We start from the raw sequence: 25,868 nt of genomic DNA, 5'->3' as shown, positions 1-25,868 counted from the left end.
CATGAAGCAAAATGAAGAGAATTATACCCAAGGAAAGAATAATGTCAAGAAAGTTCTTTGTGTATTTGAGTTTGATTACCAGAAAAGTACTATAAAAAAAAAAAAAAAAAAAAAAGGGAAATAGAAAAGGAAAAAAAAAGTGTTTGTTTAGTTGTTTTTGTTTATCCCTTGAAGTAGTTCTTGAATATTTGAAGACGTCGAGTTCTCAGGAGTTCTAGTCATATCATCATTATTGTCTATTGACCTCTAGGAAACATTGTTAGACAGTTGATCAGGTGAGAAGAGTTGATTAGCTTCCCCATTCCATATTAGTGGTTGTTTCCTTCCTATGAGATCAGTCGTTCACAAAAATTATAGTCCGTCTTTTTCATGTGTTGAGTTTTCTTCATATTCATACTCACACATAGAGTGAACCATTCTGAGTGACTTTAATTTTTGAGTGTATGACCGTGAGGCAGTAGTCGAGGCGAAATGTATCGAGATGGTAATCGAGGTCTTGTCTTTTCAAAACCGAAATGATACTCATATTGGCTAGTCACGTGCACTTCGAGTCTAGAATACTAGTGAAGGGATTTTAGCGTTTGTATGGTTTGGTCGACTTGGATTTCATTTCTATTAACTTTTGAAAGTAAACCGGGTAAATATTTTTAGTCCATATCATATTTAGACCTTATTGGATTTTGAAATTTCTGAATTTTGTGGGTATATTCACTACGAACCCTCACGAGACAAAACTCGTCCTCTAGGGGCAACCTAGAGGTTTAACGGCTTGTTGCACGTGCTAAGTGCAATCGTGGTTCCCTATGCAAGTGGTGAAATGGGTTTAGTTTTATTTTCTGTTTTGCTCGAGGACTAGCAAAATCTAAGTTTGGGGATGTTTGATGAGACATGAAAATGTCTCATTTGAATCTCTTAACTCGGGCTAGTTAGTGCAATTCGAGCAGTTACTCTGATGAATTGTTTGTTTCTTTTGTCCAGGTGTCTTTTCAGGAATTGAGCACGAATACCGGATAAAGATCGGGAGATTAACACCTTAGGGGCATTTCGGTCATTTGGTGGTAATGGTGCTCTGGTATTTTGATCTATTTTGAATCTCGAATGAAAAGCAGAGTCCAAGACGAACGTGGGAGTGAAAATGGAACTCAAATTGGAACCCGGATGAGAGAATTAGCTCAAGTCAAACTTTTGGTCAACACTAGTTGATCCAAAATTCGAGAAGGACATGTGGCGGTTGCACAACATAGAAGATGGTCGGTTACAAGGGCGCACGGTACTAATTCGGGCATGTGGGACGGTGCTGTGGAATATCACTTAACTAGGATCTGGTGTATCTCATGTATAACATTCAGTGTACCCGAGGAAATCTGATGGACAGACGGCACAGCGCGCATTGATCAAGCGTCTGGACGGCCACGTTATCAAACCTTGATGAACCTGCTCTGTAGCAAAAAGTTGGTTTTTTCAAACATAACCGTACACGAGATTGGCGCCCACTTCCCTGATTGGGAATTGTCCATCTAATCTTATTATCTTATTCAGATGAGAGAAAGGTAAGTTTTTAAAATAAGAGAAAGATAGCTGGAGGAAGAAATCAGAAATGGAAGGAGGATTGATCTTCTGAGATTGAGGGAAAGAGGGGATTCGGCTAAAAATGGAAGGAGGATTGAGCTTCTGAGATTGAGGATTGATCTTCCCTTCTATTTTCTAAAGGGATGGATATTTTTAGTGAAAGATGATCTCGGCTGATCTTATATCTCAGAGATATTTGATTCTTTTTCTCATTCTTCTTCTATATAGAGTGAAAGAGAGTTTAGTAGAGGGGGGCTCGGTTTTGGACAAAAAGAGAGTTTCTTTCGATTCTTCTCCTTCTCTGGGCTTGAATGAATTAGTTTTAAAGAGAGAAGGAGAAGAACAGTAACTGCTACTGAGAGAAAGTGAGAAACAGAGTGGTGAGTGAGAGAGATTAAGAGAGAAACAGAGAGTAATTTGTATAGAGAGAGCGGATTGTATCTTAATTCTTTATTTAATACAATCTTCAATTTCTTGGTTTTAGTTGATTTGTATTGAAAAACAGAAAGAGTTAGAAGAGTTTAAAACAGTAGAGAGAGAGAAAATAGTTGGGGAAGATGAGAAATTTGAATTGAAAATAGTTTTCCCACAGAGAAAATATTTCCGAGAAGATGAGAAAATCGTTTTCCCTAAGGGTCTGTTTGTCTGCAAAACAGTAAAAACAGAAGGAAAACTGCTCCTTAGGGTGCGTTTGGCTGCAGACAGGAAATCATTTCCAACGAAAGTTTAGTTTTTTATTCTTTATATGTACTTTAATCTCGTATTATAATTATCTAATCCTCTAATCTAGGGTCAATGATGAAACCACATTCAAAATTTTAATCGAGTTTTAACGAAAACATCTCCCGGAATTAGGATAGTTCATTATCCGAAATTCTGAGTTATAAAAAGAAAGTGATTTAATTTGACTTAATATTTATTATTAAAAATGATTTTATGTGGTGAATTCAGAAACCTTTGTCTCTCTCCCATTTCACCTCTCCCCATTTGAGTTCCTTGTATCATTTGTAATTATTTTCTTTCCGTAATTTTACTTTAATATTTTATTCATTTCAAAACCAAAACCAAATCATTTTAAAAATCTTATTACTTCCTAGTTTTAGAATAGGTTTGACTAGTCCTTGCGGATCGACCCCGGTCTTACCGGGATTTTATTGCTTGACACCCGTGCACTTGCGAGTGTAGACCTATTTAGGGTAACCTTTCTAGGCCCATCAGTTACTGACCCCCTACCAGTGTGTTAGTATGCAGGTTCCTAGTTAGAAGCATCTGCAGCGACAGGGTTAGCAGATGAATTGCAGGGGTTGTGGCGTGGTGCCACTTTGGTGTTATTTCCTTTCACTTCGGTTTTGATTTATCTTCGAAGTTATACTTTTATACTCTGAACACCTTATAATGTAAATATATATGTATCACATAGGTTGTGCAGGGATCTAAGGTTATGTGCAGGTTGAGTTAACCTAGTGTTGGTGGTTCAACTTGGAACCAGAGTTTTTAGTTGAGTTATGTCTTATTTTTAGCTTCCGTTATGTATGAACAGGTTACAAGTACGACCGGTTCGATTTACAGAGGAGGTGCTGCCGGATTTTCGGCTCGTCTGTGAATTGCCGGGGCGTGGTCGTGCCTAGTTATGGGGCACGGGGTGTCACAGTCTTCCCCGCTGCCAACTTCACTTGTAGAAAGGATTATGCATAATCCGAGAATAAGGAGACAAACAGAAAAAGGAGGTGGCAGTAAAGTCCCTGTGATAGATTTGGAGATGATAAAACTAAAGAAGGAAACCCATGTGAAATTGAATGACTGGAAAAAGGTGGGTTATGGCCATATGTGCAAGAGACAGAAAAACCACTCATGCAAGAATTCATGAAAAACAGTTGGACAAGGTATTATCTATTCTTTCAAACTATTTTTGGGTTAACAAATTTTTTTTTCAGATAGTAAAGTAGTGAGTATCTAGTACACAACTCGGTTCCTGGTAAACAAATATGTGGTCAGTAAACAAGAGAGTTCTTGGAAATTGTTCTGTGGTTGATGAATTATACATTGTCTTGTACAGTCTGGATGTGCGGACTAAAGACAAGCATCACTGCCTCAGAGCAAAGTATTTAGACGAGCTCATGATGAATCGAGGCTGTGACTCTCAAGTAATTGACTGGTTTGAAGACAACCTAATGTTCGCACCCAAGAACTTGGACCATGAAGTGCTTTTCCTATCATCCCTGTTTTTTGTAAGTTTCCGTGCCATTACTATAATTCATTTTAAATATGTTTTGGGTATTAAATAGTAAACTTTCATGACAAAATGCAGACAATGATAAAGCAGAAGCTCAGTGAAACGACAATTAAAGTTAATTTGAATGTTAGGATCGAAAAAGGATTCATAAAAGGTCATACGAGAACGTTGTACGCGCCGTTGAATACTCCCTAGACAGATGACTCGTTCGAGGGCCAACACTAGACTCTGTAGGTTTATGATTTTGAGGAGAATGAATGGATGCACTACAACTCAATAACTCGTGATTATGACCTGGGTGACAGATGCAACTATAATGCCAAACAATTTGCAGAAACACTTGCAGAAACTTTGATACAGATGAAGTGCGGTCGAAAAAGGATTAAGAAAAAAATTCCATACATCAAAGATGTCGAACGCCCCTAACAAGGGCAAAGGTGAGTACAAAATTTGTAATTTTCCTTTAGTATGTTAATAGTTACTGGAAACTAACTGATTTTTTTGTCCAAATCTAAATTCCTACAGTCCCGATTGTGGAATATACGTAATGCTCAAGTTGGAGGAATTTTTCCTTGAAAGCATCCAGGAAAGTTACCCGAGAAAGTGCTCCCAAAAGGAAAACGATGAAGACGAAGCACGGAGGAAGAGGGCAGAAGTAACCTACAAAATTTTGGAGGAATCTAAGGATGCGTGGAGAAAGAAAATTACAGAATAGTCCTAAAATTTTTATTATCGGATAATTTAGGTTGGTGTTTTGTAAGTTTCTTAGAAACGGATTATGGTACATGTTTATGGTTTATAACTTACAATATTAACACATTTACTGGAAACAGTTATGTTTAATATCACGATGAAATATTTTGAATCCAACGGGTGGGCCAATGGCCAGTACATAAAATAGTTTTCGGTACAGAAGAAATTTCCCAATACAAAAGCACACAAGAAATTTCCCTGTACAAGTAACTTATGTTCCACATGATTTGCACAATAAGAGACCAACGCAAACTTAACAAAAACACATACTCTCTTCAGAATGTGAAAAACTACAACACCGTAGAAGCTATTCAAAATTGTACAATGCCCCGTCCACACTTTTCTCCTGCTTATAAACCTTAACAAAATATATACTGGAACAAACAACACGTCTACAAAATATATACTGGAACAAAATATATACTGTACATAAAATTATTTCATGTAAACAGGAAAGTTCCTAGTACACAAACCAGTTCCTGGTACACAAAACAGTTCCAGGTACACAAGAAAATTCCCTTTGCAAATTTATCTGGTGTATAAGTTTGTATTCAAAACAAAGATGGGAGACTTATTCTAAAACTTTAATGGAAATAATTACGTAAACATCTACGAAAAATACGGTTCGGCAAAGGTTGGAAAACAAAACACAAAGACAGTACATTAAGAAATTTACTGGAAACATTCAGATGTCAAGTTCATTACCAGATTTACTGGAAGCAAAATAGAATCATGAACAAAAAAGAAGCTTACACTAAAAAACTAACTTATCTTCCACATTATTTACACAAAAACAGAACAACAAAAAGTTAACAAAAAGAAAGACTCTCTTCAGAATGTGAAAAACTCCAACACTGTAGAAGCTATTCGAAATTGTCGAGCGCCCGGTCCACAGTTATCTCCTGCTGATATGAAGAACAGTTACAATCATTAAATAGGTTGGTTGCACGAAGCACTGTTGTGATAAGATAGTTGATTACATCTACCGCATACCCTCTTCCTTTTACGAAAGTTCCCTGAACTTTCAATCCTAACAGTTCGCGGTCTTCCAGGATGCTTCTTAGTTAAAGGAGGAAGTATCATGCTGGCTTTATCGAATGATTTTGGTTCATCAAAAGTAGGGACAAGGTTGATGGAACGATTGTAGGTCTTACAATATGCATCTGTTGTAACCGCAAGATAAAAAAAAAGTGGAGGAATCACCTCCATCCACTTTAATACACAAGATATCATGCTCACATGGAATACCTTGCACTTGCCACTTACGACATGAGCAAGCCAGATTACCAAGATCGACGAAGTGACTAGGGATCGACGAAGTGACTAGGAAACATTAAATTTGGACTTAATTGTTTCATTTACCTTAGAGCATAAGAATGAGTTCCAAGAAGAAGATTCAATTCTTCGATGGTTCATCATGTTCATTATTTTTATCCGCAATATATCGAGCATCACAGAAATGGGAAGAACTCTCTCGTCCTTTATCCAAGAATTGAACGACTCAAATAGAGAAGAACAAATTAAACCATACCTATTATCCGGGAAATACATATCTGCCCGTGTTCAGGATTGACGGAGCGCAAAAATGAATCCACACCATTTCCGCCCATGACAACAAGTTCTGAAGTGTACTTTTGAAGGTCCGATACAGTAAGCGCCCGAGTCGCTTTAAACATTAGCGACTGGAAATATTCAGACTTCTTTGCGCCATTCTTAACACGTACATTCAGATTGTTGCGTAGATGCTAAACGCAATCTGAATGGTGGGCCTCTAGGAAAATGTTGGAAACTCCATTTATAATACCATGGTGTCGGTCAGACATAAGCGTTCTCTACATCGACAAACCAGGTCCAGTTCTTATCGTTCTCTACATCGACAACGGCGTAGGCAACAACAAACAATCCTGCAATCAATCTGTAATTGGAATTCAAATAAATTAGAGACATAACAGAAAACCAGACAGTGTTCAGAAAACCGGGTAGTGTTTAGAAAACCATCTGGTGTTCAGAAAACCAAGTAGTGTTGCGAAAACCAGGTAGTGCACGTAACAAACATAGGTAGAAGTACTTACAATCGTTCCCATTCTTTGCTACAGCTGCAAGTATGCATCCATTGTATTTGGTTTTGGCAAAGGTACCATCAACAAATATTAACGGTCGGTAGTGCTTGTAGCCTTCAATACATGCTCCAAGAACAATAAATATTCTAACAAAACGACGGGAGATTGGATCGTCTTGAAGATCAATCTCAGTATTCGGGTTCGACCGAGGTAGTGCATCAACTTACCACTGGAGCTTCGCATATGAATCTTCTTCTTCACCATATGCCAAAGAAATAGTAGCATTCCGAGCTTTATATGATTAGTACTAGCTCATTTTTATACCACAATATTTTTTGAATGATGTTACAATATCTTTGATACTTTTCGTAGGATTCTCTCAAATGTCATCAGCTATTAACTGATTAACATCTTCTGTTGACAACCTAGGTTTACGTGAAGACATTACAAAATCATCAGACGTATGCAGAGGGTTGAGAGCTTTGAGAACAAACATGGATCGGGACTTCAAAGGAGCAACAACATGTGGTCCAAGCACGGGTAAGAGTTTTGCATACACAAGTAATCCGCGAAAGATCATTCTTTACGAATTTGTAATTGTACCCATGCTTTATGGAGTAGCGACTGAGAGCCTGTCGAAAAGCAAGGGCGTCACCGGAAATTTCCTGACCAAGAGATTTGAGTTTTAGAGGGATTTAGAGTTGATCCAAAAGGGGTCTATAACCAAGCTTGGTTAATGACAATAGACTAAGTCAATGTTTATGTGAAGAGCCCTTTAACAAAAATGAGAGGGCCCTATGGAACTTCCCTTTATTCCTTCTTATTTTTCTCTTCTTCTTCTTAACTATTCTCTTTTGCTTCTTCTTCACTAAAAAGTGGTGGTGAAATTCATAGTCAAATAGCTGGGACGGGACTCCAAAGTTGGACCGCACCTTACTGTAATTCAGTTAAATCATAATTAAGAAGTTTTATAGGGAATCCCCAAAGTTAACTCAAAAATAAGAAGAAGAAGAAAGATGGACATCGCCCTCAAGACCACACTGCCTCTAAGCATTGGTGAGATTGCCTTTAACAATTTTGAACGTTACCTATACAATCTCTCATCTTAAATCTAATGACTATCTAATTTACGTTTTGTGCCTTTATTGTGAGTTCTAAGTAAATTGATAGTAAATTTGGGGATTAAAAGATTGAACAAGTGAGTTGGAAGAGTAACAAACGAAGAAATTGGTTTTGGGGAATAATGCGTGGGTCTTACTCTTACAGTCGCCTCGAATGAATGTTGGGTTTAAATTAATAGCTTAAAATTTAATATATATTGTTGTTAAAAGCACTCTTATATTGAAGTTCATAGTTTGGAGGACCATTTCTATTCATCTCACCATCTGTGGAGCCTGGAGGACCCCCATGGCTGTTCAAGGTGCCTATTGCACGCGTATCGCCCCTTCAAAGACGTTCTTTTCTTCACTTGTGTTATGTACTATTTTGTCTTTACTCTCTATTATGATAATGCAAGGAAGAGAATCAAACCACGAAAAAATACAAATTACAATTAAGATAAGGTAGGAGATACTCTAGGCAAATTAACTGGTTGTGCAGAAAGTTCATCGGTTGTCGTCAAAAAGACTTACTCAAACTAAGTCAATTTGCATCCGTAATAAATTGATGCCATTCATAACTTCACAACAATTATCAGTAGAAGTCTTGGTGACTAGCTAGCACTGAAGTTTCCTGGTTGTGCAGGAAGTTCATCCGTGGTCGTCAAGACTCATTCAAACTAAGTCAATTTGCATTCATAACAATTTGATGTGTTTGGCCCCATTTATAACTTCACATAATTATCAGTAGAAGTCTTGGTGACTAGCTGGCATTGAAATTTCTACATAAACAAGAAGACACAAGATAAATCTTAAAAGGTTTATTCTGAGTAGTCTATAAGACTTCGATAAACAACCAAAAGAATTAGAATGAGAAAATAATGAGTTCAAAAGAACCCATTGAAAGATTGAATAACAAAATGTAACAGACCAGAAAATTGTACAGATTTAAAGAGTCTCCAATCAATTATACTCTCACAATATTTGCAAGTCTCAATCAGATAGTTGGACTACTGAAATATTTCGAAAAGTTTTGTATTTGGAACGACTAATTCACTCAAAAGAAATAGAATCTAGCTCAAGTTTACACCGAAAAATAATGTTTCCAAAAAAAAAACCACAAATGGAGATGAACAGGAGTATTGATTCCAAAATTCGTAAGGTTAATAATCATACGAGCATAACAAAGAAATTGGAGGCAGAGGAATGAACTTGCAAGCATGTGCTATTTGATGCTTAACATACTACATCACATTTTTTTCATGAAAAGTTAGAACTTCCATATTTTTTTTCTTATCAAGTTAACTCTTTTAAGTTGTTCGAGGGCTTTCAACTGAAAAAAATTAGACATTTCTACATAAAGAAGACACAAAAACAAAAAGTTGTTCGAGGGGAAAACGCAGGTTAAGCCCCTTCAGACACGCTTGGCCTAATTGTGTACTAATATGCCGCTATTAAGATATGGCAAACGAAAGAAAATACAACTAATATCGGCGAGTCTTCATGACTAGCATTGACATTTCTATGAAAAAAGACACAAAAAATCCTATCAAACAGAAAGAAAAAGCTTCTGTCATTGTCGTAACTTAATGTCATATCCTTAATACCCCAAGTCCAATAAATCATATTTCCACCTCCAATGTCAATCGAGCTTGGAATCTCTCGGATTTTGGAGTAAATGTGATACCCTCTGAGCTAGCAGTTGTTGGAAACTCAAACCCATTGAGAGGGCTAAGGAATAATCAAACTTTACAAGGTAGAAAAGTCTGAAAACTTGAGAAAAGTCTGACTAATTTTATTGTCCCAATCTTTGCAAGTTTTAATGGAGCCATACTAATTTATTAGTCTCTTTGTGGCCATAACATCTTAAGATATTACCCCCCACGAAGAATTGATTGGTTGTACAGAAACCGATTGAAGGTCGTGTTGACTCGAAAATTGACAATTCAGCTAAAAAATAGATTACAGTACGAGAGGTCCAACTACTACGTGGAAAACGTTAGATTTTTTGTGTGTCTGCAATTCTGTATATATATTAACAATTCAGTTTGAAAACACAGTTAATTTCTGATTTTGATTTCAGTTCTTAATAATGGAGTTGAGATCTAATTTTCTAACTTTCTTTCTTGCTGCACTTTTCTTATTCGGACCAGATTCCAACAATTTCAGTTTTGGTTTTCTATCGTTCGTTGAAACTCTAAATACTCTGTTTAAGAAGAATAAGAAGAATATATTATCTACTTTGGGTGGTAAAGAATGTTGCAATTGGCCAAGAGTGTTTTGCAATCCGAAAACGGGAAATATTGTAGAACTTCATCTTCAAGAGTTATCACTAGGTGGTAACTTAAATCCTTCTCTGCTTGAATTAACGCATTTAAATCATTTGAACTTAAGTTTCAATTATTTTGAGGGTATTCAGATACCTTCTTTCTTGGGCTCCCTCCATAATTTGAGATATCTCGATCTTCATAGAGCAGGTTTTGGTGGAATAGTTCCTCGGGACCTTGGAAACTTATCCAATCTTCATTTTCTTGATATTAGTAACAACTACGAGCTAGATGTTGGTGATCTTCAATGGCTCTCTCATCTTTCTTCTCTCAAACATCTTGACATGAGTTGTTTGAACCTGAGTAGGGTAAGTCATAAGTGGGTACATGTGATTAACATGCTCCCATCTTTAGTCGAGTTACGTCTTGCTTATTGTAATCTAGATTCATCCACATTACCAACTCTTCCACACATAAACTTTACATCTCTTTCAATTCTCGATCTTTCTAATAATGACATAAATTCTTCATTACCTGCATGGTTATATAATCTTACTAGACTTGAAGAACTTGATCTAAGTCACAATAATTTCTGCGGAACGATTTCAAAAGATATTGGTTATTTGACTTCAATCAAGAGCCTTGATTTAAGCTGGAATATTGACCTTGAAGGGGAGATACCAAATACCTTAGGAAATCTATGCCACTTGCAGGAATTAAACTTGGGAATGAACAAACTTCGTGGAGATATATCTGGATTTTTAATAAATTCATCTGGATGTAACAACAACAGTTTGAAGTCGTTGGATTTATCAAATAACATTAATCTTTCTGGCCCTTTGCCTGAGCAATTGGGGAAATTACAGAATCTCGAATACCTCTTTCTCTATGGTAACTCCTTTTCTGGTTCAATTCCCTCGTCGTTAGGAAGATTATCATTGTTAAGGGATTTACAATTTCAAAATAATGAATTCAATGGATCATTGCCGAAAACAATAGGGAATCTCTCAAGTTTGGAAACATTCATAATCTCTGATAATGACTTACAGGGTGTTGTAACTGATGTTCACTTCGCCAATCTCCTAAGATTAAAAGAGTTACAAATTGATTCAGTTAATTTGAAGGTGAGATCTGCTTGGGTACCTCTTTTTCAACTCGAACGATTATCATGTAGAAATTGTCACATAGGATCTCCATTTCCCCAATGGTTAAAAACACAAACAAAATTAACCCATATTGATTTATCCAACGCAAGAATTTCAGGTACAGTCCCTACTTGGTTTTGGAACATGTCTTCTCAAATGAATCGCTTGAATCTAGGCCAAAATCGACTCACTGGAGAATTGCCAAAGTTATTGAAATTCAGTTCTGGTTTTCCCTCACATATTAATTTGAGTTCCAACCATTTTAATGGCCCACTCTGTCGTGTATCTGGTGTTTCAGAACTAGATCTTTCTCACAACTTCTTAACCGGTCCTATTTCCTCGTTCCGATGTCATCCAGAGTTTGGCGAAATGGATAGTTTAAAATATCTTGATCTCTCAAACAATGCCCTGTTAGGAGAGATTCCAGAATGTTGGTTTCACTCATTATCTTTGGCGTTGCTAAAGTTAGAAAGTAATAAGTTAACCGGAAAAATTCCAAACTCTATTGGTTCTTTAGTTCAATTACAATCCTTGCATTTGGGTAATAATTCTTTATCCGGTGAAGTACCTCAGTCATTGCGAAAATGTACCATGTTAATAGTGATTGATCTTGGCGAGAATAAATTCAGTGGAAGCATATCAACATGGCTGGGAGCACACTTTCGAAATCTTATACTTCTTAGGTTGCGTCTAAATAAGTTCAGTGGTAGTATTCCAGAAGAACTTTGTAACCTTACTTTACTACGAATACTGGATATTGCCTATAATAGATTATCAGGATCAATTCCAAGATGTTTCAGTAATTTAAGTGCCATGGCTTTGAAGCAAGAACCAAGCACCCACAGTTTAGCCAGTGACGAAAGCACTTCGCTGGTGACAAATGGAAGACAATATGAGTATAGAAACTTTCTTATACTATCACTTGTTACAACCATGGATCTTTCTAGAAACAACTTATCCGGGGAAATTCCTCAAGATCTAACGACACTTCATGAGTTACGATTTTTGAACTTATCTGAAAATCAGCTTACAGGAAAGATCCCAAATGAAATAGGCAAGATGAGCATACTGGAATCTCTTGATTTGTCAAGCAACAAACTTTCAGGTGTAATTCCTCAAAGCATTATAGGGTTGTATTCTATGAATCACTTGAACTTGTCATACAATAACTTGTCAGGTGAAATTCCTTCAGGTAACCAATTGCAAAGCTTTACGGAACTGAGTTATCTTGGCAACCCTGAACTCTGTCGTTTTCCAGTCAAGAACTGCAATGGTAATGAACACACTCAACCGTCCGGAAATCGTGAAAGGAAACAAGATGATGAGGATGATTGGCTTGAGATGAAGTGGTTTTATATTAGTGCTATATTGGGATTTGTAACAGGTTTTTGGGGTTTATGTGGGGTGTTATTGTGGAAGCAATCTTGGAGACATGCTTATTTTGGGTTCATTACTTCTATGACACAAAAGCTCTTCAAGTTTTGTGCATGGTAGTTTTGAAATATGTATTGATGTGGTAATAATACCTATTTTAAATAACAACCAATCTGATTTTAGTGACTTTTTTTTTACCTTGTTTGTTTTTTCATAACTGTTGATGCAAATTCTGGTTTAGTATTCGGTTATGGTCTTTTGATTCTGGCTTTTAGTAGTGATTTTCTTTTGTTTTTTAGGGTGTAATTAGTTATTCAGGACAGAAGGTTTAAGATGAGCTAGTAGCTGAAGGAGGACAGAGACTTGAAGAGAAAAAAAACAGAGAAACCTTCTTAGGAGGCCAAAGTTAATGTAATTGAAAGTGAACCAATATAGAAGTGCAAACGCTCAAACCAAGAAACAGGTAAGGCGGCGAAATCAAAATTCAAAGGTGACTATTTAACTGCGGTAAAAAATGACACCTTGCCAAGGACTGTCGCTTAAAAAATGGCAAGGTAAATAAAAAGAAAAAGACGAAGCAGCAAGCCTCGTAAGTAAAAGACGAAGAACTCCAAAATTTGTGTGCTATGATGACAGGAGTCCAAGAAGTGACTGAAGAGATGCAAAATATGAGCATTTGTTCTGTCATCTCTGAAGTTATCCTAGTTGCCAGCCGAAATGAATGGTGGGTTGACACTGGGGCTACCCTCCACGTTTATGCAGACGGGAACATGTTCTCTACCTATCAGAAGGTTGAAGATGGCAAATCTCTATTTATGGGAAACTCTTCAACTTCGATGGTTGAGGGCAAAGGGGGGATTATTTTCAAGTTTACCTCTGGAAAGGAGGTAACTCTGAATGAAGTCCTTCATACTCCAGACATAAAGAAGAACTTAGCCTTTGGATCCATGCTTAGCAAGAATGGGTTTAAGATGGTTTTCGAATCTGATAATTTTGTATTGTCTAAACATGGAATGTATGTGGGAAAGGTATATATGAGCGGTGGGTTCTTTAAATTAAATGTAGTAACAATAATGCAACAAAATATCAAAAAAATTACTTCTTCTGCTTATATTGTTGATTCATCTTGTATTTGGCATGAACAATTGAGACACGTCAATTTTGACTCTTTAAGATAATTGATGAACATGGGTTTGATTCCTAAATCCGAGATAGACTCTAACTTAAAATGTCAAACATGTGTCGAGTCTAAGTTATCTAAAATTCCATTCAAATCAATAGAAAGGACAACAAAACCATTAGATTTAATTCACACTTATATTTGTGACTTAAAAATGGTTCAAACAAGAGGAGGAAAGAAATACTTCTCTACTTTCATTGACGATAGCACTAGATACTGTTACGTCCACTTACTAAAAAGCAAGGACGAAACAGTGGAAAAATTTGAAGTATACAAAGATGAAGTGGAAACTCAACTAATTAATAAGAAAATAAAATTTTTGAGAAGTGATAGAGGTGGAGAATACGAATCTCCATTTGCTGAAATTTGTGCCAAAAATTACATAATTCATTGAACAACAACACCTTACACACCACAACAAAATGGTATAGCAGAGCGGAAAAACCTTACCTTAAAGGAAATGATGAATGCTCTATTAATAAGTTCTGGTTTACCCCAGAAGTTTTGGGGGGAAGCTATTCTTTTTGCAAATTATTTACTAAACAAAACTTCCCCACAAGAAAACAGGAAATATACCATATAAATCTTAGAAGGGCAGAAAACCTTCTTTTAAATTCATAAAACTGGGGTGTCTGGCCAAGGTTATAGTACCAGTTCGCAAATGGGTTAAGGTTGGACCAAAAACAGCACAGTGTGTTTTTATTGGCCATGTAATAAACAACAACGCATATAGGTTTTTGCCGTATAAATTTGAAATAATAGATATTCAGGTAAATACTATTTTAGAGTCAAGGGATGCCGAATTCTTTGAATTAATTTTTCCATATAAACCAACAGTGGATGAACAATCCCTAAAGAGACAAACGTGATGAAAATGAAAAAGGCAAGTCTTTGGAAAAGTCTAATAAAGACAAACACCAAGAAGTTGAAGAACCTCGAAGAGGAAAAAGAACACGAGTGTTCTAAAGACTTTGAACCTGATTTTCTTACTTATATGTTAGAAAATGATCCATAGACTTACTCAGAAGCCATGGCTACTTCGGAAGCTACCTTCTGAAAAGAATCCGTGAATAGTGAAATCAAGTCTATTTTAGCTAATCACGTTTGGGAATTAGTGGAATTCTCACCAGGATGCAAACCTCTAGGTTGCAAATGGATTTTCAAATAGAAAATGAAAACGGGTGGCTCGATATATAAGTACAAGGCTAGACTGGTTACAAAGGGAGTTAGACGGCGAGAAGGGTTTGATTATTTCGACAGTTACTCTCCTGCGACTCGAAGTACATCGATTCTGTTAATACTAGCCATAGCCTCTATACATAATCTGGAAATACACCAGATGGATGTAAACACAACCTTCTTGCATGGACATTTAGAGGAAGAAATTTATATGATCCAACCTGAAGGGTTTGTTGTACCCGGTTAAGAAAGAAAAGTATACAAGCTTGTAAAGTGACTCTATGGGCCAAAACAAACTCCTAAGACGTGGCACTTGAAATGCGACAGTACACTAATATCAAGCGGTTTCAAAATAAATGAATGTGAGAAATATGTTTACACTAAGACCACTAACAAAGGATGTGTAATCCTATGTTTATATGTCGATGATATGTTAAAGTATGGCAAATAATTTGGATATCATTAAAGCTGCAAAAAGGATGCTCTCTAAAAATTTCGATAAGAAATGATTTAGGTAAAGCAGAAGTCATTCTTGGGATTAAAATTTCTAGAACTCTGAGTGGGATGACTTTATCTCAATCTCATTACGTTGAGAAAATCCTAGAAAAACTTAGTAAAAATGATTTGAAAATTTTAAGTACACAGACCCAAGTATACATTTAGTAAAAAAAATACTGGTCAAGGAGTAAAACAACTTGAATACTCTAGGATTATCGGAAGTCTAATGTACTTAATGAATTGTACTAGACCGGACGTATCATACTCAGTCAACAATCTAAGTAGGTATACAAGCAATCCGAGTAATCCACACTTGGCTGTTATAGTACGAGTACTAAGGTATCTAAGAAAGACAAAAGGGTATGAGCTCAACTACACGTTATATCCTGAGGTATTAGAAGGATATTGCGATGCGAATTGGATCTCAGATACAAATGATTACAAATCAACTACTGGATATGTATTCAATAAAAATATAGAGAGAAAAGAAGAAGAATATAAATAGAATCAATGGCTGGTTTTAGAGAGATAGCATTCTTGGGATATATAGGAGACTTGGGAATCATCTGGTCTTAGTTTTTATTTTTCTACTTGTTAAAATCACAGTGAGAAAGAAAGGGTTTGTGAGAGACCATATTTGGCGGCGCTACAGGGGAATGTAGAAAGAGAGGTCCATCAAGTTTTTTGCGCCGATGCCGGAGAGTGCAGAAATATACCGAATACTTTTCAAGGAATGAGACCCCCATATAGTATTCACATACCTTAAGTTTGAATAATTTGAACTTAAGTTTGAATAATTTTGAGGGTATTCAGATACGTTCTTTCTCAGGCTCCCTCTATAATTTGAGATATCTCGATCTTCACGTAGCTGGTCTTGGTGGAATGATTTCTCCGGAACTTGGAAACTTATCCGATCTTCACTTTTCTGGATATTAGTGATAACCAGCTAGATGTTAGTGATCTTCAATGGCTCTCTCATCTTTCTTCTCTCCAACATCTTGACATGAGTTATTTGAACCTCAGCAAGGTGTCTAATAAGTTGCTACATGTGATTAACATACTCCCATCTTTATTCTTTAGTCAAGTTATGTGATGAGTTCGTTGGAACTCACTTATTTGTCGTCAACTTTCATTTGTTAGTTGTTACTTTTTGATAAAATTAAGCGAGTAAATGGTTTTTCAGGAATAAACTAAAGAAGTGATGAAGTCAATAATTATGAGGAATTGATGTTTGATTTGGCACCTAAAGAGGATAGTCTACTACAACTCAAGTTCGTCAAGGGGTTATTTGTAATAAAGGTATGAGGCAAGGGCCATTATATAGTGTGCTGGAAATTAGGGATTGAAGTGATAATTTAGGTGGTGTATGAAATTTACGAGGAAGAGGCACCACGTGGATGTATGCTGGATGATGCCATGGTGCCCTTTTAATGGGTAATCTTTTCTTTAATTTAAAAGGTGGAACCCACCATCCGTTTGGCTTTGGTGTAACAATGAGATAACTCCACATCCTAGAAAAAAGGAGGAACAGATTCGGGATTAGCAACCCTAATCTCAGTCTACCGAACCCTACTTGCAGTATAAAGGGTGTTGGATCAACAGAGAAAAGGGGGGAGAAAAAAACAGAAAACCATTGCAAACTAGGAACGAAATTGGAGAAGAGTTTTTGATCCATTTGACAGTAGCCGAGTTGGACAGCAACTATAATTTTGAAGGTGTACGAAGATCAACATCGAAGTATGGGTGACATCTTTTTCTTTCTTTTTTATTCAACTACTTTGATTATTGTAATGGACTGCTAGACTCTTCACCTAGAGTGAAAGATGAAACCATGAATACAAAATAAATAATATTTTATTAGAATGATTCTCTTAAGTATGTGCTTTATTGTTTGAAAATATTAAACTCTGTTATTCTTTCACATGATACATTCTTCATTATTTATTCTTCTGGTTTGATTTATCATATTTAGATTTTAATCTTTAATGGTTCATACTTATTGGTTGATAAATAATAGTTGAGTTGTTATTGTTTATTTTTAAATGGGTTTAATTCTTAGGTGACTACATGCTTTAAAGAAAGATATATATTTTCCGATATTTGGATGCAAGAGGTATACCAATTATTGAGTTATAGATAGAGAATCATTCAGGGTTAAATATCTTTTTATGAGTGTTTGTGGTGGATTCTAAACTCTAGGATTTTTCTCACATTAGTCTCACTTTATTATTTTATTTTTCATCAAAAAAATGAATCTCAAAGTTTCTTATTCACTAGTTTAGGATTAAAATATAGTTTCAACTTGTCTTCGTGGGATCGACCCGTACTTGCTAGGTCTACACTACATAGACCCGTGCACTTGCGGATTTTATTACAAAATACGGGTTTATTTTAGCCTATTATTTAGGTTAGTTTAAATACGCATCAAGTTTTTGGCGCCGCTGCCGGGGATAAGTTAGGAAATTTGTTTTGATCTTGGATTAGTTAGTTTTAGGGTTTCAAATTTATTTTCTTATTTTTATTTTGTTTTTGTCTTTTTTAGATCACTTTAACTTGCTTTTCTTGTTTTTGGTGTGTAGTTCACAAAAGAAGCTAAAGAAAAGGAGCAAACAAGGAGGAGGAAATCAAGAAGACAAAGATTTTTTTATTTTAGATTTTATTTTTATTTTTGGTGAGAGAGAGACTTTTAGACTTTCTATTTTTATTTTTGTTTTAAAGTTTTGACCCTAAATTGGAGGGCTTAATTAAATTGTAACCGAAAAAAAAAACCAAAACGAAGTCTCGGAACACTCGCGGGTCATCTACAAAGGTCATCGCCCGTCTTGAACGGGAGGTAAATTTCTTGAACACCCACGAATCTCCTGTCAGTGGGTTATTTGTGTGAATTCGTGTGCCTAATTGCTTTGATCGGACTGTTTAGTGTAATCATTCTAGTAAGGGCACTAACCCAGTTACAAGATAAGAAACGGATTTCATCACCGTTTTCTTGCCCACATAGGTAACAACATTCACGAACCCAGACCTCACTTAAAAAGCTAAAATATTATTTAGACATCAGCCCCTAAGGTATCGAGCTCATAAGACCCTTCAAAAACAACTCGAGGAATTGACTTTTATCTAGGCATTCTCAGAGGAAAGTTTGTAAACAATTCTTGTCAAAAAGGCCGCCTCGAGAAGAGGAAACGTTTGCCGAAGGAAGACGGCTATCACAACGTTCATCGTTGGTTGTCTTCCTGGAGAATTGTCTACCGACTACTCTGGTTGAGTAACCTTTATAAACAGTCAAAGTTCAAGTGTTGTGGCGAAGTAGGAGCTGTCTAAATTTGCAGGGTGAATCTGACAAACCCACTTATTGCTAGATTTTGTCTAGGTTGCTTGGTGGAGTCAGCCTGATTGTGTTTGCTTTCCTATAGGTTCTTCGTAGTGATTCTTTGGTTCGAAAAAAAAAAAAAAAAAAAAAAAAAAAAAAAAAAAAGAAAGAAAAGTTTTGAGACTATCCTTGGTCATTGGGCTCTAGTGTATGCCCAATAGATATCGTGATAAGAGAGGTCGTTTCATCAGTAGAGAAGCACATATAAGTAATCTTTTAGCAAATCTCTCTTTGAGTGACACTATGGGTGAAAATATAAACCAAGCCAGGGATGGAAATCAGCCTATGACACTCAGGGATTACATGAATCCCACTAGAACGTGTCAACCGTCATGCATACAGTTACCCCAATGCACGACTCAATTCGAGTTGAAACCGAGCACTATTCAAATGCTCCCTGTTTTCCGTGGGGTTGAGAACGAAAATCCCTACTACTATGTTAGGGATTTCGAAGAAATCTGTGGGACTATGAATTTCCCCAATATGCCTGATGAAATATTGAGACTTAGGTTGTTCCCTTTCTCACTGAAGGAGAAAGCAAAATCTTGGTTGTATGCCTTACAACCTCATTCCATTACTACATGGGAAGAATTGAGCAGTGCATTCCTTCTGAAAGTCTTCCCGAAACACAAAACTACCTCTTTAAGGCAAAGTCTTAACAGTTTTGTGCAGCAAGAAGGAGAATCTCTCTATAAATATCTTGAGAGATTTAAAGAAATCTTACTACAGTGTCCACACCATGGTTTTGAAAAGATAAGACTAGTCCAGATTCTCTATGACGGACTAAATTACCCAACTACATCCATGGTAGAATCATTCTGTGGTGGCGGTTTTACTTATAAATCCGCCGATGATTGCATGGCTTTTCTAGAAGATCTAGCTGAGAAATCCCATCAATGGGAAACTTCTAGAGGACCTCCTACTAGGGCAAATCATACTCCAAATACAGGTGGCATCTATAGAGTTGATAAGTCAGAACTTACACTCGCCGCCATGGCTAGAAGAATAGAAGTCCTAGAGCTTGGTCAGCCTAAAGCATTCAGGGAGGATCCCACTCAGGTCATGAGTGTTGGAAATGAATCCACCTCTTATCCGTGCTCCGTCTGTGGAGACCCTTCTCATATAGGGAACAAATGTACCCTATTTCTTAGTTCAGATGAAAGAGCACAAGCTCATGCTATCTACCAAAATTCTAGGCATGATAATCATCAGAAGTATGATCCTTTCTCTAACTCATACAATCCAGGTTGGAGAAATCATCCAAACTTTTCATGGTCTCAAGGTCAACCTCAGGGTCAGTTTAATAATTTTACCAACCCTTCAGGTTTTAGCCATCCTAGGAATCCTCCTACCCAAACGAGCACCCAAAATTCTTCTGAAAGTAAGGGGTTATTAGAGGATACTATAAAAATGTTAGCTAAGAGCCATATAGAGTTTAAGGAAACTACCCAACAATTTATGCAAGTTACCACCCAATCCTTGACTAGTTTACAAACTCAAGTGGGCCAACTTGCTGAGGCCCTAAATCAAAGAGAAAATGGTAAGTTTCCGAGTCAACCTGAACAAAACCCTAAGGCCATACAAGATAGACGGCCAACTGACCAAGCCAATGCTATATCCACTCTAAGGAGTGGAAGAGTCGTGGATAATAAGATAAGTGTTCCCCAGGAAAATGAGTCTGAGTGTATCCCTTTGTCTTCATCAAATAAAGCCCTTAATGATGAGCCTAAGAAGGCTCCTGAGTCTGAAGAACGACCTGTAGTATCTGAGCCTTACATTCCTAGAGCTCCATATCCTCAACGTCTCGTAGAGCCAAAGAAAAAGTCTCAGTATGAGGAGATAATGGAAATATTTAAACAAGTCAACATTAACATTCCATTACTAGATGCAATTAAACAGATCCCAGCTTATGCTAAGTTCCTTAAGGACCTATGTACTAGAAAGCGTAAGATGAATGTGCATAAAAAGGTCTTTTTGACTCAACAAGTGAGTTCTATTATCCAGCAAAACCTCCCACCTAAGTACAAAGATCCAGGAAGCCCTACATTACCTTGCACTATAGGGAACCATAAGATTGAACGAGCTCTGTTAGATCTAGGTGCCAGTGTCAATCTTCTTCCTTACTCGGTGTACTTACAATTAGGTTTGGGAGAAATAAAACCCACTTCTGTAGTCCTTCAATTGGCAGATCGGTCTGTAAAACGACCACGAGGCATAGTAGAGGATGTTTTGATAAAAGTTGGCGAGTTTATCTTTCCTGTAGATTTCATCATCTTAGATACTGAACCCATTCATGATACCAAGAGTCAAATCCCTGTCATTTTGGGTCGACCATTTTTAGCTACATCAGATGCTGTCATATACTGTAGAAGTGGTCTTTTGAGATTGTCATTTGGAAATATGACGGTGGAGATGAATATTTTTAATATGGGACTTCACCCTGATGACATAGATGAGTTCAGTGGGTTGAACTTGGTAGAATTATTAGTTCAAGATGCATTACCAACAACTCAGTCGAGAGATCCTTTAGAAACTTTATTGGCACTTCTATGCTTAGATGAGGAGGGAAGTATTAATGAGATAGATAACATGTCAGAGTCTACCTCCTTGTTAATGTCTGAGCCGATTACTTTGCCAACCTTAGAGTCACCACTTCCATCGTATGAGTCAAATGCTCTACCACTGAACTATGGACCCACCATAAAAGATGATGATGAATCTTGGCTGCTCAATCTAGTAAATGAGAATGATGACTCGCTTGACTTAGTCAAGGACCTAGAGTTCTTTAAGGACACTGACGACATCATAATCAAAGAAATTATCGAGGGTTTATCTGAACCAACTTTGGTAGAGTTTGAGTCTGGTAACCGAGTGATTCCTTTGGAAGAACTCCGTGTACCTGTTTTAGAAACCCCTTGTTTAACTCTGGGTGTCTTTGATAGTCCTCTAGATCCTCTTGTGTCGTATCCCTCGGGAGCATGTTTAAAAGATTGTGCAATACCTCACTTGGTTTCTCATCCCTACCTAGATCCTTTCTACCAGGACTATACTCTTTCTGGTCCATGGCCAAACTTAACGACTTTATTGTCGTCTAAGTTTGGGGATTCTTACCCGATCACGATAATCTCACGGGTACTACAACATGTTTACACAAATGTGAGACTATCCTTCACTAAACGTTTCGTGTCTTGGGTAGATCCACAGATGTTTCGCCTATTGGTTTATGGAGCTGATCTTGAGGTTTGTTGACTCATCTGTATCGTCTGGCTGAAGACGTTAAACTTAGCGCTTTCTGGGAGGCAACCCATGTATAGGACTTCTGAATCTGGTAACATCTTTTCCCTAATCCTGTTATTTTGCATAGTCTTCAGAACATTGAGGACAATGTTCGGTTTAAGTTTGGGGATAGGGGATTGAATTTTTAGTCCTTATTTCAAAAATTCAAAAGGGTTCAAAATTTTTAATTTTTGGATTGTAAACGTGAGTCTAGTTGTTTTTGCTTGTTAATAGTTATAGAGTCTAGTTGGTTGTACTATGCTTTTGCTAAAGGTTTTTCCACGAATTTCGAGTCTTGAAGTTGTCTGTGCACTAGCCATGTGAGTATTAGATAGGTGAAGAGTAGACTTTTCTAAGAGAACTTAATCGATCATTAGTGGAGACTTAACCCAGGTGAGATTCTGAGCCTTTCTTTTTGTTTTGAGTGATCTCTTCTGAGCTAATTCTGAGTAGAATGAAGAGCTACTCAACCTCGCAATATTCATTAGAACTCAGTTGATCTCTTGAGTTCAAATTTTACAACCACTAGGGATGTCATCAGGAATGCAAACCTTCTCTTGTAGTCTGAGAAACTTGAAAACAATGTCAACTATAGGAAGATAGGAACACCATCATCATTTAGAACCCTGGGAATAAGGCATGAAGCAAAGTGAATATAATTTTATCCAAGGAAAGAATAATGTGAAGAAAGTATGTTATGTATTTTGAGTTTTATTACCAGAGTCAGTAGCAAAAAAAAAAAAAAAAAAAAAAAAAAAAAAAAAAAAAAAAAATTGAAAAATGAAAGAAAAAAGTGTTTATGTAGTGTTTACCCCCTTGAAGTAGTTCTTGAAGATTTGAAGACGTCGAGTTCTCAGGAGTTCTAGTCAGATTCTCATTAGTGTCTATCGACCTCTAGGAAGCATTGTTAGATAGTAGATCAGGTGAGAAGAGTTGGTTAGCTTCCCCATTCCATATTAGTGGTTGTTTCCTTCTTTGAGATCAGTCGTCCACAGAATTTTAGTCCGTCTTTTTCATGTGTTGAGTTTTCCTTCATATTCATACCAACACATAGAGTGAACCATTCTTGAGTGACTTTGATTTTTGAGTGTATGACCGTGAGGCAGTAGTCGAGGCGAAATGTATCGAGACGGTAATCGAGGTCTTGTCTTTTCAGAACCGAAATGATACTCATATTGGCTGGTCACGTGCACTTCGATTCTTGATTACTAGTGAAAAGATTTTTAACGTTTGTATGGTTTGATTGACTTGGATTTGATTTCTATTAACTTTCGAAAATCTACCAGATAAACATTTTTAGTTTGTGTCATATTTAAACCCTTATGGATTTTTTAAATATTGAATTTTGTGGGTATATTCACTGCAAACCCTCACGAGACACAACTCGTCCACTAGGGTAACCTAGTGGTTTAATGGCTTGTTGCACGTGCTAAGTGCAATCGCGATTGCCTGCGAAAGTGAGTTAGGATTTTATTTTTCTTAGTATAGAATTGTTCTGTTTTGCTCGAGGACTAGCAAAATGTAAGTTTGGGGATGTTTGATGAGTTCGTTGGAACTCACTTATTTGTCGTCAACTTTCATTTGTTAGTTGTTACTTTTTGATAAAATTAAGCGAGTAAATGGTTTTTCAGGAATAAACTAAAGAAGTGATGAAGTCAATAATTATGAGGAATTGATGTTTGATTTGGCACCTAAAGAGGATAGTCTACTACAACTCAAGTTCGTCAAGGGGTTATTTGTAATAAAGGTATGAGGCAAGGGCCATTATATAGTGTGCTGGAAATTAGGGATTGAAGTGATAATTTAGGTGGTGTATGAAATTTACGAGGAAGAGGCACCACGTGGATGTATGCTGGATGATGCCATGGTGCCCTTTTAATGGGTAATCTTTTCTTTAATTTAAAAGGTGGAACCCACCATCCGTTTGGCTTTGGTGTAACAATGAGATAACTCCACATCCTAGAAAAAAGGAGGAACAGATTCGGGATTAGCAACCCTAATCTCAGTCTACCGAACCCTACTTGCAGTATAAAGGGTGTTGGATCAACAGAGAAAAGGGGGGAGAAAAAAACAGAAAACCATTGCAAACTAGGAACGAAATTGGAGAAGAGTTTTTGATCCATTTGACAGTAGCCGAGTTGGACAGCAACTATAATTTTGAAGGTGTACGAAGATCAACATCGAAGCATCATATGGGTGACATCTTTTTCTTTCTTTTTTATTCAACTACTTTGATTATTGTAATGGACTGCTAGACTCTTCACCTAGAGTGAAAGATGAAACCATGAATACAAAATAAATAATATTTTATTAGAATGATTCTCTTAAGTATGTGCTTTATTGTTTGAAAATATTAAACTCTGTTATTCTTTCACATGATACATTCTTCATTATTTATTCTTCTGGTTTGATTTATCATATTTAGATTTTAATCTTTAATGGTTCATACTTATTGGTTGATAAATAATAGTTGAGTTGTTATTGTTTATTTTTAAATGGGTTTAATTCTTAGGTGACTACATGCTTTAAAGAAAGATATATATATTTCCGATATTTGGATGCAAGAGGTATACCAATTATTGAGTTATAGATAGAGAATCATTCAGGGTTAAATATCTTTTTATGAGTGTTTGTGGTGGATTCTAAACTCTAGGATTTTTCTCACATTAGTCTCACTTTATTATTTTATTTTTCATCAAAAAAATGAATCTCAAAGTTTCTTATTCACTAGTTTAGGATTAAAATATAGTTTCAACTTGTCTTCGTGGGATCGACCCGTACTTGCTAGGTCTACACTACATAGACCCGTGCACTTGCGGATTTTATTACAAAATACGGGTTTATTTTAGCCTATTATTTAGGTTAGTTTAAATACGCATCATTATGTCTTGCTTTCTGTTATCTAGATTCATCCATCGTAACAACACTTCCACCCATAGACTTTACATTTTTCAATTCTTGATCTTTCTGATAACATGATGAATTCTTCATTACCTGCATGGTTATGTAATTTTACTAGACTTGAATGTTGTGAAAAACGAGCGAGTAGGCGCAGCGGAATATAAGTTTTCCCCTTTGTCTTAGTTATGAGAAAAATATGAAGATTAATGGTAGCAATAAACGAAAAAATGAAAGTAAATAAGACAATAATTTTATCGTGGAAAACCTCCTCAATATGAGAAGTAAAAACCATGTGACAAGTAGTCCACTCCAAATCGAAGACCTAGAAAAAGATATCAGCAATTCGAACTTGATGCTCAATCTTTTAAGGCCGAGGCTGAAGTTTTGGCCTCTGATTTGAGGATCGTTGTTACTGATAGAGACTTTTGGAACCTTTAGGTTGAACAACTGAAATCTAGTTTGGAGCTGCAGATTGAGCAACTGAATTCTCGCATGTCTATTATGTGGAAGCAACTCGAGGCTTATAAAGAGAAAGAGAAAGAGGATGGTCTTCTTGGCCAGACGGACAAAGATAAGCTATCACTCTAGACCTCTAGACGTAACATCTTTGAGCTGACCAATCTGAATAAAGAGAAGACGCTTGCGAATTTGAGGCGTCAAGATGAATTATATATATATACATATATATTTCTCTCTCTCTCTCCCTCCCTCTATATCATATTTACCTTCCTTCCTATGTTTTTTTGTTTTAAAGTTTACATTAGGTCGAAGGAGGCCGAAAGTTGAACGATACTTCAACGTGGTTATGCAAAATTTATGTTTTATGTCTCTTTCAAGATTTAGGGGTGAATTTTCTAGGCTCGTGTCGATGCCCTTACTCAAATTCGACTTGATAACACCGAATTCAACTCCAACAAGTAGTTTAGTGTAGTTCAATTTCCTACGTCCATGTTGAACTTGTAAGTC

At 36.6% G+C, this 25,868-nt stretch overlaps 2 protein-coding genes across 2 annotated transcripts; both read left to right on the top strand.

Annotated features, from left to right (window-relative positions):
- The first annotated feature begins 9,804 nt into the window (after nucleotides 1-9,804).
- On the top strand, nucleotides 9,805-12,618 carry LOC147558715 (receptor-like protein EIX1). Its single transcript, XM_086659081.1, has one exon. It carries the CDS (start codon nucleotides 9,805-9,807, stop codon nucleotides 12,616-12,618), a length of 2,814 nt encoding a protein of 937 aa, XP_086515207.1.
- A 509-nt stretch (nucleotides 12,619-13,127) lies between these two features.
- LOC147558714 (uncharacterized) lies at nucleotides 13,128-25,490 on the top strand. Its single transcript, XM_086659080.1, has 3 exons — nucleotides 13,128-13,513; nucleotides 19,877-21,200; nucleotides 25,341-25,490. Exons 1-3 carry the CDS (start codon nucleotides 13,128-13,130, stop codon nucleotides 25,488-25,490), a joined length of 1,860 nt encoding a protein of 619 aa, XP_086515206.1.
- Nucleotides 25,491-25,868: the final 378 nt, after the last annotated feature.

This window comes from Eschscholzia californica, unplaced genomic scaffold (genome assembly GCF_041429995.1).
Source record: "Eschscholzia californica isolate CP2 unplaced genomic scaffold, dmEscCali1.0.p SCAF_2, whole genome shotgun sequence".
NCBI classification, from domain to species: Eukaryota; Viridiplantae; Streptophyta; class Magnoliopsida; order Ranunculales; family Papaveraceae; genus Eschscholzia; species Eschscholzia californica.
Note: the sequence above shows the minus strand (reverse complement) of the source record. Positions and strands in the feature narration are given on the sequence as shown.

Bases quoted from the DNA above. Each gene is read 5' to 3' on its own strand.
- LOC147558714 (XM_086659080.1), top strand. From the start codon at position 13,128: ATGACAGGAGTCCAAGAAGTGACTGAAGAGATGCAAAATATGAGCATT. The intron at 13,514-19,876 runs GTATGTGGGAAA...CCTATTTCTTAG, and splicing joins GTATTGTCTAAACATGGAAT to TTCAGATGAAAGAGCACAAG. The intron at 21,201-25,340 runs GTAGAATTATTA...TGGAACCTTTAG, and splicing joins AGTTCAGTGGGTTGAACTTG to GTTGAACAACTGAAATCTAG.
- LOC147558715 (XM_086659081.1), top strand. From the start codon at position 9,805: ATGGAGTTGAGATCTAATTTTCTAACTTTCTTTCTTGCTGCACTTTTC.